This window comes from Balaenoptera ricei, chromosome 2 (genome assembly GCF_028023285.1).
Source record: "Balaenoptera ricei isolate mBalRic1 chromosome 2, mBalRic1.hap2, whole genome shotgun sequence".
NCBI classification, from domain to species: domain Eukaryota; kingdom Metazoa; phylum Chordata; class Mammalia; order Artiodactyla; family Balaenopteridae; genus Balaenoptera; species Balaenoptera ricei.
This window is the reverse complement of record NC_082640.1, coordinates 109043038-109056398: the sequence shown is the minus strand read 5'-3', so window position 1 is coordinate 109056398 and position 13361 is coordinate 109043038. Positions and strand designations below refer to the sequence as shown.

The 13361-nt window shown below is 34.7% G+C and overlaps 1 protein-coding gene across 2 annotated transcripts in view; it reads right to left on the bottom strand.

The window, feature by feature from the left end:
- Positions 1-13361, bottom strand: part of DPH6 (diphthamine biosynthesis 6) — a 177587-nt gene that overhangs the window by 70463 nt on the left and 93763 nt on the right. For both annotated transcript variants that reach the window (XM_059913676.1, XM_059913677.1), the window contains exons 4-5: positions 8291-8364; positions 3775-3893 (exon numbers count right to left, since the gene is read on the bottom strand). In XM_059913676.1, the coding sequence (XP_059769659.1) occupies positions 3775-3893; positions 8291-8364 (193 nt within the window). The remainder of the gene's footprint in view (positions 1-3774; positions 3894-8290; positions 8365-13361) is intronic.

The window sequence follows — 13361 nt, the reverse complement described above, 5'->3', positions numbered from 1 at the left end:
AAAGATAGTCTCAAGCTTTTTCTCCAACTACTATCTCTTTTTTTGTTGTTTTTAAACTGCCCTGCTTTTACCGGGGCTGCTAACAATAGTTAAGTCCTCATCACCATTTTCTACCCTTTTTTTTCTTGCCAAAAGGTGTCTTATATATCTGTGGGTCTGAAAAACAAAATCCCACTGACTAGGCCAATTTGCAATAACAGAAGACTGTACTGTGAAATCAGACTCATACAAACCAGAGACCTTACCTAGTATCAAGCTTTACTAATAATTCCAAGGATACAAGCAATCAAAGGGCCAGGTGAAGCAGGGAGAGGGCCAGAACTATGCGTGAAGCCCCCCAGGTGTTTTCTGGTCACACTGAACCTGCCGTGAACCAGGTCAACAGGTCAGGTCTCTAAGCAATGCATGTAGCTTACATTACTTACACAGAAAATAGCTACCTCAGTCATAAAACATCTTGATTGATTTCCTATTCAGATAGTTACATACCTTACATGACATGTTCCAGGGAGCCATGCCCCCAAACCCAAAGATTCCAGGTTTGTTTACCAAAACCAACCATAGCAACCAGATAAGTCCTGCTAAAGGCAGTTTAAAGATAAGGACTCCTCCCCACTAGTAAATATCATTAGTGATTTTGTTTTGTTTGTTTATTTTTGCCATGACATCTGTAATTAATGTTTATAAGGAGATTATATGAGTTCTTCCTTTTTTTCCAGGGGACTTAGCCCAGTTACTGGAAAGAATGAGTTACAGACCTACTACTTGATCTTTTGTTCCCAGTAATTATGGGATCTTCTAATCAATAACATCTCCTATGGCCTTGAGAATCAAGAATATTTTTCACTGTGGAAGAAAGCACAGATGGAAGACAGAATAATTACAGTCCTTATATAGCCCTAAATCTGATTTCAAAATATCATGAACTCCTGAGGTTTTACATATATACATACATATATATCATTCCCCATTAAAAAAAAAACCCAAGGTCTTCTTAAAGAAATGGATGTTCTAGGTCTGGGGCAGAAAATGTACAAAATGACACTATATGTTCATAGCAGTACTATTTATAATGGTACCAAACTAGAAACTACCCACAGGCTATCGAATATAGAATGGACAATTCAACTGTGGTTTACTCCTACAATGGAACACTACACTATAAGGAGAAATGAGCAAACTACTGCATCATTCAATAACGTGGATGAATCTCATAAGCATAATGTTGAGCCAAAGAAGCCAGACACAATGGAGCCTATGCTCTATGATTCAGCCATATAAAATTCAAAAACAGGAAAAACGAATCTACGGTATTAAGTATCAGAAGAGCTATTACCTCTGGGAGGGCAAGGCAAGTATTGACTAGGGAGATATTAGCAATGTTCTATATCTAGATTTGGGTGTTGATTACATAGATATGTTCACTTTTTGAAAATTCATCAAGTTGGACACAAGAATGCAATTTTTTGTATTTATGTTATACTTCAATAAAAGGTTAATTAAAAACAAAACAAAACATGAAGTAAATCTACATTTATTGACATGGAAAAAAAAAGTCTCCAAAACATACTGTTGAGTGAAAAAAGGCAAGTTGCCCATCAATACACAGAGTAAGATACTCTTCATATAATATTTCTATGTAGAAGTACTATGATTGTTTTATGGCTTTTTAAATATTACATATACACATACCAAAAAAGTGATTAAAAAGATGATCAGCATCACTCTGGTGGGTATCTCTGGGAAAGGGAATCATTGGCAGCAGAGGAGCAGACAGAAAGCACATCAAATCTTTTCTGTAACCATGAAAATTTAACATTACATGGCAAGAATGTTTTCATGTAATACTCATACAATTAAAAATAAATATTTCTAAAAGGCAGGATTGTTCTTAAGTCCAATGTGGAAACATTTCTTTAAATAAGTCTAAAAACCAGAAACTCCTTTAAGCACTAAGCCGTTAATGTGAAAATTTCACGAGTTCACTCACGCCTGCAAGACACCAAGGTTGTGTAACACAATTATTCGAAATTTGTTTTTATACGTTCATATAGAATCAACCCTTTTATAAGACCATTCCATAATCTCATGGGCCACAAAACTTTGCTGACCCGCTCTGTGAATGGAAAGGTCCTATTGTCCCATTTTTTGTTTAAAACTTTTTCTGAAAATTTTAAAGTGTGTGTGGGGGGAAGCTTGGAAACCTATATTGCATCATTTATGTTTGCGTCTTTACAAGGAATGTGCCACTCAACAAATCTTTCTTTAATAGTGTTCTTGAGAATAACTTTCATCTTTGCACACCTATAGGCAATCAATAGAAACTATGTGCTGTAAATGTTCAAATTGGATCTATACTTTTGTCTTTGGGATGTCAAGGGCAAATTATCTCAGTTTCATATTTTAGCCAAAAGTTTAATACAGTTAATCACCATCCCCAACCTTTACAGAGAGGCACACACACATCCACACACACAAATGAAAAGACAAGCAATATCAGCCACATACTATAATAAAGGTGGCAGTAAGGTCATATTCTATTGCTCTGTCTTTCTAACAGGGCAGGATCTCTCAGGGTTCTAATCCATTCCATTTTCTAGTAGTAAAAGGGACAGAATATGTACTGTCCAGTGAGGTGTCACATGAACTTCATTACAGAACTATGCAATCTGAGAAAATCCAAAAGAGAGCGAGCGACAAAGAAAGTGAGAGAGCATATTCTGTATACATGCATATAGAAACTCATATGACAAATATATCTGTAGTGAGAACTTCAATCATAAGAGTTATTGAGCAACATTTTCTCAAAAATGAGAACACAACACCACCTCAATGTTTTTCTTTTTAACAGCTAAGGAGATCAACTGCATGTTCTCTAAATGAGGCTTTCCACTAAAGATAACACCTCAACTTCCACAAGAAGAGAGTAGCTTGGTGTTTACCAAGAAGAAATATTATGGAATCTTCCTTTTAATGCTGTTTAAAATGTGAATTCATCTGTGAAATCTTCCACAGCTTTGGACCTTGTTATTTTAGAGGTCAGCAAGGTGAACACTCTCAAATGAGGTACATGTTTTAGGCTTTGAGAACCCTGAGGCTCCAGGGCATTTACTGTAATAGGTTCATGAAATAAATGAATTGGGCTCAAATCCCATGGTTTCTTGAAAATGAATATAATTATAAAAATTCAAAGCAACAAATTAAATGTGTTTGTATGTAATATCCATTTCTGAATCAGATTACCACCTGCCTGTTGTGTCTATGCTAACTGATCAAACGACATTTTCTCAAACATGAATTTCTCATCATCCTCAACAAAAACCCACTACGCGGCTTATTTCTGATACCACAAACAAAGACAATCCTTCTATTTCAGCATTATTCAAAGTATGTTAAAAAAAATACAAGGAAAATATCATGTGTTATACCAAATACAGATTTTAAAAAGCTTCAAAAAAAATCAAACTATATTTTCTGTTTCCTATGAATATGATTTCCATATCTTATAAAAAGAACTTAAATTGAAGGACCACAATATAATACCAGTTTTAGAGGTAGTTATATACTAAAAAAAGAAAAGAGGCTCACTATTTAATCACTTTGGTTAATAATCAAAAGCCCATTTTAAAACTTCCCCTTACTCAATTTTTTCAGCTTGTGACTCCACATTTTTATATTCTAAGTCATTCTTCCTTTTTACTTGTAATTGCTTATTAGTGAACTCAGATTATCTGTGTGGTAACAGACAGCTCCCTTGGAATTCTGGTTACATACCTAGAGCTGCTACTTTGATGATGATTGCTTGAACGTTAGATGATATCATCTCTCGGAGCAAATCTTCCTGGTTTCTTTGCCAAAGGTAAGCTAAAGGCTGGAGATTAAGCCTTTTACACCTATAACATAATTAAAAAAAAATCAGATGATATCTTAATGTTCTATACTTGGACCCACAGCAATTACTTTGATTTTAAACATACTGCTTCTCTCAAGGATTTTAGCATATAAAATACTTTTAAAAACATGTTTTGCATAATGAAGTTTATATATACAACATAAATATATTTAATTTCCATGGGCTATGCATAAACAGATAAAAATGAAATCTCCAGGCAGATGAGAAATATTAATTTTAGTAAGACTCTAAGTTTAGAAATCTATGCAAAAAAGCTTCCAAATGCTAATGGATGTTTATTCTTGTTTTAGAACTTTCTTGGGTATCAAAATTGTGAAGCACAGGCAAATACATTTATCCTAATAAAATAATTATATATTGATTACATTTATAATACCTATGGTTATATGAATTATTCCTATCTAATAACTGAAATTTTTTTTAAAGAATTTGACTCTGAGAGGGGGAGGGATAAATTAGAAGTATGGGAGTTAACAGATAAAAATTACTATACATAAAATAGATAAACAAGGGTTTACTGTATAGCACAAGGAACTATATTCAATATCTTGTAATAACCTATAATGGAAAAGAATCCGAAAAAAATATATACGTGAATCACTCTGCTGTACACCTGAAACTAACATAATATTGTAAATCAACTATACTTCAATAAAAAAGAGAAGAAAGGTAAAATAAAGATATGTTAATACAAACAAAAAGAATTAAGAAAAAGCATAATCATAAAGACAGCAAAAAAAAAAAAAAAGAATTCGACTGAGTGAAAAGAAAATAGTAAGAACAAAAAGTACATTCATTGAATACCTAGTATGCTGCAGGTATTGTACTACGTATTTTACATTACGTTGCTGTAGAAAGAATGCAGATTTTGGATTCCAGACAAATCTGAGTTTGAAACCTCCTTCTACACTCACTACCTGCATGACTTTGACAAGTCAGAGCTAAGCTCCAGGCCTTTAGTTTCCCAGTTCATACCTAGGGACAAAAATATTTCCTTCCAAAGTTCTTGAGAAGATTAAAATATTAGAAGGTGAAGTCATTCATTATTCCTCTTTTCTTCACATTCCACATCCAATCTACCACAATGCAGAATATGACCACTCCTCACCAATACCACTGCTAAAATGCTGGTCTGAGCCACCAGTATCTCTCCTAACTTCTTCCCATTTCCATTCTTGCCCTTTTAAAATCAGTTTTCAATATAGTAGCCAGTGTGACCCTTTTAAAACATAAACGGATCATGGGATTTCTCTGCTCAGAACTCTCCCCATTACTCCTAGTAAATTAGACCTACATGGATCTCACCCTGGTTGGCTCTCATACCTCATCTCCCACTACTCTCCTCTCACTCCAACCCGCCACCCCTGGCCTGCTCACTCTTGCCTAACACACTTGCCATGTTCCCTACCTTCCTCACTTGCTTTATGCCTTTGCTTAAATGTCACTTTCTCAGGGAGGACCAATTGATTAAAATTAATGTAGATTAATTGATTGATCAATTAAAAGTAATGTAGATAAAAAATGTAGTACAATACCTGGATAAAATAGGTCTTCAGTAAATGGTAGTCAGAGCCAAGTGCCTTGCTCAAGTCACAGAGTAAGTGGCTGAGATCAGATTGCAAATTAAAAGAACATAGCTCTAAACCCCATCATCCCTAGTGTCAGTAAGGTTTCCTGGCTGACTACTCCAGCACACACTGAACTCTTTCTCAGATAATGCCAGTACCTATTAAATGTACCACACGTTTAGTCATTTACTCATATATGGTCTTAGAAATATCACTCCTTTTTTCATGCACATATACCCTGACCTTCAAAGAAATCAAAATCTTCCTGAATGTAGAGACTTTCATCAGTATATAATTTACCTTTGTAAAATGTCCTGAGCATCTAAAGCAATGTGGAGGCAGTTAATAAATACAAAAATAATAAAACTGTAACTATCCATGTAACACAAGCATTACAGTTTTTGCTGTCCTATCACCAATCTTTTTTTTTTTTTTTTTTTTTTTTTAATTAATTTATTTATGGCTGTGTTGGGTCTTCGTTTCCGTGCGAGGGCTTTCTCTAGCCGCGGCAAGCGGGGGCCACTCCCCATCGCGGTGCGCGGGCCTCTCACCATCGCGGCCTCTCTTGTTGCGGAGCACAGGCTCCAGACACGCAGGCTCAGCAATTGTGGCTCACGGACCCAGCCGCTCCGCGGCATGTGGGATCCTCCCAGACCAGGGCTCGAACCCGTGTTCCCTGCATTGGCAGGCAGATTCTCAACCACTGCGCCACCAGGGAAGCCCCTATCACCAATCTTTAATGCCTACTAATCAAACTTCTCTCCACCTTTTTCAGCTAAAAGGTTTTTTTTTTTTTTTTGAAAAAAATTGTATTCCTTCCAGGCCTTATTGCAAAATTCTTGATTGTTTCTTCGGTATCCCTGATCTTTTGGCTATTTTTAGACTTAAGTCATACTTCTTTACCTATTTAAATTCTTTAACAGTTTAAAATATCATGGCTGAAATAAGCTTCCTCTGTAAATCACTGTTGTATTTGAGCTTGTGACATCTATTAAGTGCTTTATACCTTGAAAATATAATGATGCAACACTAACTACAAATTGAAGATCAGCTAATTCAAACCTGAGTTTGTAGACCAACAGACTCCCAATAACACTGCTTTACAATTTTCAAGGATTAAATTATTACAGATGTGCTTTATGGTATATAATCTGGGCATCTTAAACCATGTGTTGAAGTGTACTTGAGACTGCATTTTGAGAAATAGCTTGCCTCTACCTATGAGTAATCAATGGGCCCTTCTCCCATTTAGATACTGCTATAAGGCAGCTTCACCTCAGGAGCACATTTTCATTCTGCTCCTTAAAGCTTTCATAAACAGATGTCAGCCCTATCTACAGCTTGGCTACCCAGTGAACCATGTAGGTTTGAACTTATTCAAAAACAAAGATTTTTAAACAAAATAATTCTCAGAGAACATGACTTAAAACTTGATGAGAATAATATTATTTTTAACATATGGCTAAGGGATATGCAATCCATCTCCATCAATAAATCAGCTGTTCTCAAATGTAGGCAGATAGAATGTAAGGAAAACTTTTTCCAAATACACGTTTGACCTCCTCCCCCACTTCCACCTCCGCTCTCCATTCTCCAGAGATTCTGATAGTCCCCCAAATATGAGATCATCATACTTCTTTTCGTTTATTTATTCTTTGTCCTGCTTTCCCTTCACTTACTTTTAAAATTCTATATATTTAACTGCCTTAAATTCATTGTGGAATTAGAGAGAAAATAAATAAAGCAAAAAATAAAACTAGTTTTCAAGTCTATTAATATGCGAGTGTTTAATGAGATAGTCAATATGAATGTTTCTTTGTCAAGAACATGAAACTATTACCTAAATACAGCCCTTATCTTATTTCCATTTACCCTTTTACATGGCAAAATCATTTATTTCTATATCGAATTGTGCTCAAGATTAACACTGAAGTCCTTATTTTCTGTTTTGCTAATATAATGACATGTAAAGTCTCTACACAATATTTTATTTATCCGAATAAATTAAAAATGGAAATTAAATTCATTCGGGGGTGTTTTGCCAAGCCAACATTTAATAATCATTATTTTCATTTGACCTTATGTTTTTTGAGTAGATCAAAGGAGTTGACTATTTTGGTACTTGTACAGACAATGTTTTTTACTAGTACTACATTGCTTGGGAGGTGGGGGAGATGGGAGGAGCAACAATCTAAAAATTCCTTTAAAGTTGAATGGCTTTTTATAGAAGTATTTCAATCTCATGAATATTTTTAGTCAAGAACTGAATTCTAAGGACCAAAGAAGAGATTTCTTAATACATTTTTTTTCTTTATTACTGCACTTTTATTACAAATGATGATAAGTTAAGATATTAAAAGGGTGTACTAATTCAAATAAGGAAAAATTGAAAATAATACTTTGACTTCAAAAAAATCTTTGTTTCAATTTTTTATTATAAATAATTTACTTTTCCTTATGGTAAGTTTTCTCATGTGTTGATATAAGGATAGAAAAAAAGTAAAAGTGCAACTTTTGTTACTTAGGGCAATACATTTAGTTTCATGGGGCATGTAGAATACCATATCTATTTATTATTTGGATATAATTATTTATTTATTTATTATTGGGGTATAGCTGCTTTACAATGTTGTGTTAGTTTCTACTTTACAGCAAAATGGAGTTCCCTGGGCTATACAGCAGGTTCTCATTATTTATCTATTTTATACATATTAGTGTATATATGTCAATCCCATATTGAGTTTTTATTTATTCACATTCTTAAAATACATAAACTTTAAAAATATAGGACAAATTAACGTTTTCTTACACATTTTCTACTCGAACATGCTGATAGTCAGAGAGTATAGCACCTACTGATACTCCCTCTACTTCTTCTTTTTCCTGAAAATAAAGAAAAAAATATGATTAAAAAATAAATAACATGTGGCTTTGCATCATGTTCTAAAAATTATAACTGAACCGTGTTTCATTTAGAAGACCACCTTGAAACAGAATAACTTACTGGAAATGCAATCCACATTCAGAGAAAAAGAAATTATATTAAAAAAATATATCTTTAAGTCACCCTCTCAGCTCTGGGGGGAAATAATTATTCTTTTTACCTAAAATCCAAATAACTGGAGACCATTTTCCGTGGAGAAGATAAAGGCAGCACTTCCAAAATGTTTTCTCACTTGATATATTTTTAAAGATTCACTGATGTTTGATAGAAATTTCCAAGAAATTTCTATTTAAGGACAATGTATTCCCAGGTTGAGTAACCTTTTTAAAAAATTTAAGCAATGGTATAAGTAGATAAAGGAATACAATGATTTAATCCATATCTTAAAGTGATTGACATAGGAGCATCCAGGAAGCAGAGATGATAGAGGCATTGCCTGTATAACAGTATAGAACAGTGGATAAAGAAATCTAGGATGAGAAGGAAGCAATGAATTATTATCAGTAGAGCTGAGAACATCTAGCAGTATATCCAGCAGAGTCCCCCAGGGATGAGGAGTAGTCTATACAACACAGCCATTAATGACATGGAGGAGAATGTAAATTCAAATATGATCAAGTTTACAGATGATACAAAGCTAGGATGGATTAAAAAGAAAAGAAAATCAATCAAGTACCTGGATGGATATGGACAACCTGGGGATTTGAAAGGACAGGTCTAAGATGAGATTTAATGTAAAGAAGTATAAAATAATACCCTTAAGGAAGAATCACACACAACACAGGTATAAACTAGGGAAATGTTATCTAGAAAACAGAGATGAAGAAAGTGACTGGGGGGTGATTACTAATAACAAACTGAATAGAAATTCTCTGAATAGGCATAAAAGAAAAGTCATCCTAGCCTATGGAGTACAGAAGAAACTACTTCAGAGAGATAACTTCATTATTAACATTGGTCTTTCCAAACTTGGAAACCTACAAAAAAGAACAATAGTGTTTCACATAAAAATAAATGTAATACTTGGAGACATTCTAAAATAACCCCGAATGTCCTAAAATGATGCCATAATAAATAAACAAAAATGCACAACAGGAATCTCTCATGTCTTTGAAGATAAAGCCAATTTAAAATTTCCCCTCTAAAATGATAGAGAAACATCTTCCCAAACCTCCCCAAAATAAAATGATTCTTTCTATTAGATAAGGATTCCAGGAAAAGAGCTATTTCCTTTGCTTTCCTATTTCAGCAACTTTGTGAGAACATTTGCTTGTAACCTTTCTCTAACCTTCCTAGCCATTTTCTTTTCATAAAAGTCATTGTATTACTAGAAAAAAGCATGGCATAGTGATCCTCATTAAATGAAAATATGGCATAGGATCATAGGGTAGTGAATAATGTTATCAAAAATCAAAATTTTAGTTATATTCTTTTACCATATATTGTTTAACTGCCAAAAGAAAATATAAGGTACTGAACAGTATGTGTGTGTGTGTGTGTGTGTTTCTCTATAGATCATGAAAACAAACACAAGTCATTGGTGTTCTTCTTTCTAAACTAAGTCAAGCCACTGTTAAAATAATAATTGGCATTTACTCTCCACTTAAAATGTGTTAATGTTCTATAATTCTCATTTAATGTTCACTACAACCCTAAAATAATTATAAAATTCTTCTTAGTCTACATGCATTGTGAACATTGAGTAATATAATACAGATAAGTGACTAGCATCTAGTGAGCACTCAGTAAATATTTTCTTCTGTCATTATCATAATCTTTGTTATCACTAATACTACTTTTACAACCACTTCTGTTACTACTTCTACTATTACTACTACTGACCACCACCACCACTACAACTAGATAAAGGCCTAACTTGACATACAAAGCCCTTCATTCCTGGACTTTAATCTCTTGCTCATTATCACTTTTTAACTAGCTTACTAACCCATGATAGTTAATTTTATGTGTGAACTTGACTAGGCTCTTAAGGGGTACCCATTGCTGGTAAAACATTATTTCTGTGAGGAAGTTCTGGAAGAGATTATGAATTCGTAGACTGGGTAAAGAAGATTGCCCTAACCAACGCAGGTGAGCATCATCCAACCTGTTGAGGACCTGAATAGAACAAAAAGGTGGAGGAGGGGCGCATTTACTCTCTGCTTGAGCTGGGACATCCATTTTCTTCTGTCCTCCGACAACAGTGTTCCTGGTTCTTGGGCCTCTGGACTCAGAGTGGAATTTACAACACTGGCCCCCTTGTTCTCAGGTTTTTGGGTTTAGACTGGAACTATATACTACCAGCTTTTTAGGTGTCCAGCCTGCAAATGGAGCACGTGGGACTTCTTAGCTTCCATAATCAGATGAGTTAATCCCTCAAAATAAACCTCTTGCTGTATATCTTTATATATCCTATTGGTCCTGTTTCTCTGGAGAACCCTGACTAATACATAACCCTTGACAACCAACTCTACAGTCCAGTCACAAATGTTCCCAACCTAGTGAGCCCTGAATAATCCAAGGATAAGTAAGACTTCTCTTGAATCCTTAATCATTCAGAACATACTACTAATTTTGAAGAAAGAGAGACCTATAAAAGATAAAAATCTATCACATTCTATCACATAGTCAATCTACTCTGCAGTAAACACAAAGCTAAGCTCAGGTCCTACCTGAGCTACCAGACTACCAGAATAAAAGGTGTTATACCAAGGCAGCATAAAGACATAGCCAAATAAATCACCCTGTGACATAACTGAAATAAAAATAAATGTGCTGCAGGGACTTCCTTGGTGGTCCAGTGGGTAAGACTCCACGCTCCCAAGCAGGGGGCCCAGGTTCGATCCCTAGTTGGGGAACTAGATCCCACAGGCATGCCACAGTGAAGATCCCGTGTGCCACAACTAAGACCCTGTGCAGCCAAAATAAATAAATAAATATTTAAAAATAAATAAACAAGTAAATGTGCTGCAGAAAACAGTTAATATAGAATCTGAGACCCAGAAATCTGACCAGATTCGAACCAACTTCCCATGATCAATCCCATGCCCACTAAGCAACCTTAGGTTGCCTAGTTACTGTCAAACCCAGAAAGATTATGCTAATCCATAAAAACAAGCATTCTCATCCACTTAACAAAAATGGTCTACATTATAAATCAACAAATTGGCATTCAAGCCCATATATTAGTCTTAAATGAATTTGGTCTGTATTAGTCTATACTAAAGAGACTGATAACTTCTTGGTACATTGTCAAAATCAAGTCTCTAGTCTGGAGAGCTATACCACAGTACTCACCAAAGTAATATTCCCAAGCTTAACCAGCCATGTAACCTCTTCTAACAATAATGCTAATTGTCATGTCATCATTCTTTAATGGTTCATCTAATATTAAAACATGTAACCAAAAATGTTTTATATGTCCATACTATGTACCAGTTTAATAAATAAGATTAGCTCTACTGTTGGGAGATTAAGGCACCAAAACTAAGTAATAAAGAAAGTGATATGAAAGCAAAAAGTTGGGGAAGGTTTCACAGAAGAAGTAGACTTCAGGGCCTACTCATCAAGGATATATTTGATTTTGTTGAGAAAGGAAAGAAAGGTAGTAGGGAACAATTCAGACAGAGTGAAGAATATGAACCAAGGCAACAAAATAAAGTGTTTGGCATATTAGGAGATGGTCAGCAGTGTCGGGTAGCTGGAGCTGAAAGCACACATCAAGAAGTGGAAGGAAAAAAGGATGGAAAAGCAAATTGGGATCAGATTGTTCAGAAATGTGGCTTGCATCCTGAAGGTAACAGAGAACCCTTCCCTGTAGAAAATTTTTTCTAACCAACTCTTGCGGTACAATTCACATACAGTAAACTGCATCTATTTAAAGTGCACAATTCAATGAGTTTTGACAAACGCACACACCAGTGAAACTGCCACCACAATCAAGATTACTGATTACTCCCAAAAGATACCTTGTGCCTCTTTGCAGCCCAACCCTTCCCCTTTACTCCTGGCTTTATACTATTACTGATCTGTTTTATGTCAGTATACATTAGTTTACATTTTCTGGAATGTTATATAAATAGCATCCTACAATATGTATTCTTTGTTTCTAGCTTCTTTCACTCAGTGTGATTTTGAGGTTCATCCATGTTGTATGTGTATCCATAGTTCATTCCTTCTATTCCATTTTAATCCATTGTATGGACATGCCACATTTGTTTATCCATTCACTTGTTGACGGATATTTCAGTTTAAGGTTCTTATGAATAAAGCTATGAATTTTACTTTATGGTTTTGTGTTAATATATGTTTTCACTTTTCCTGAGTTACTAAAGAATTTAACAAGTGAGATATGATATTTATAAGTAAAAAGATAAACGTGGCGACAGTGTGAAGGATTGACTAGAGAGTAGAGAAATAGAAGAAGGAGCCTAATCTGAAAGAACTGAAGAATGGAGATAAGAGGACAAACTCCAAAAATGATTTAGAGACAAAATTAGTAGGACTTGTGAACAGTGACATGAAGCACACATAAAGCATGGGGCCAATGACTGTAATTTAAGTGACTATTAACTGAGAAAGGAAATATATGTCTTAAAAGAAAATACTGAGTTTATTTAGCAACGTACGTGTTGTGTTCAATTTGTTTGCTAGGTATCCAAAGTAGATAAGACCATTAGGTATATTGAGTACAGTCATCCCTCCATATCCATGGGTTCTGCATACATGGATTCAACCAACAGTGGATCAAAAATATTTTTTAAAACATTTTCAAGAAAGTTTCAAGAAGGAAAACTTGAGCTTGTCGCACACTGGCAACTATTTATAGAGCATTTACATTGTATTAGCTATTATAAGTAATCTAGAAAGGATTTAAAGTATGGTAGAATGTGCATAGGTTATACGCAGGTACTGTGCCATTTTATATAAGAGACTT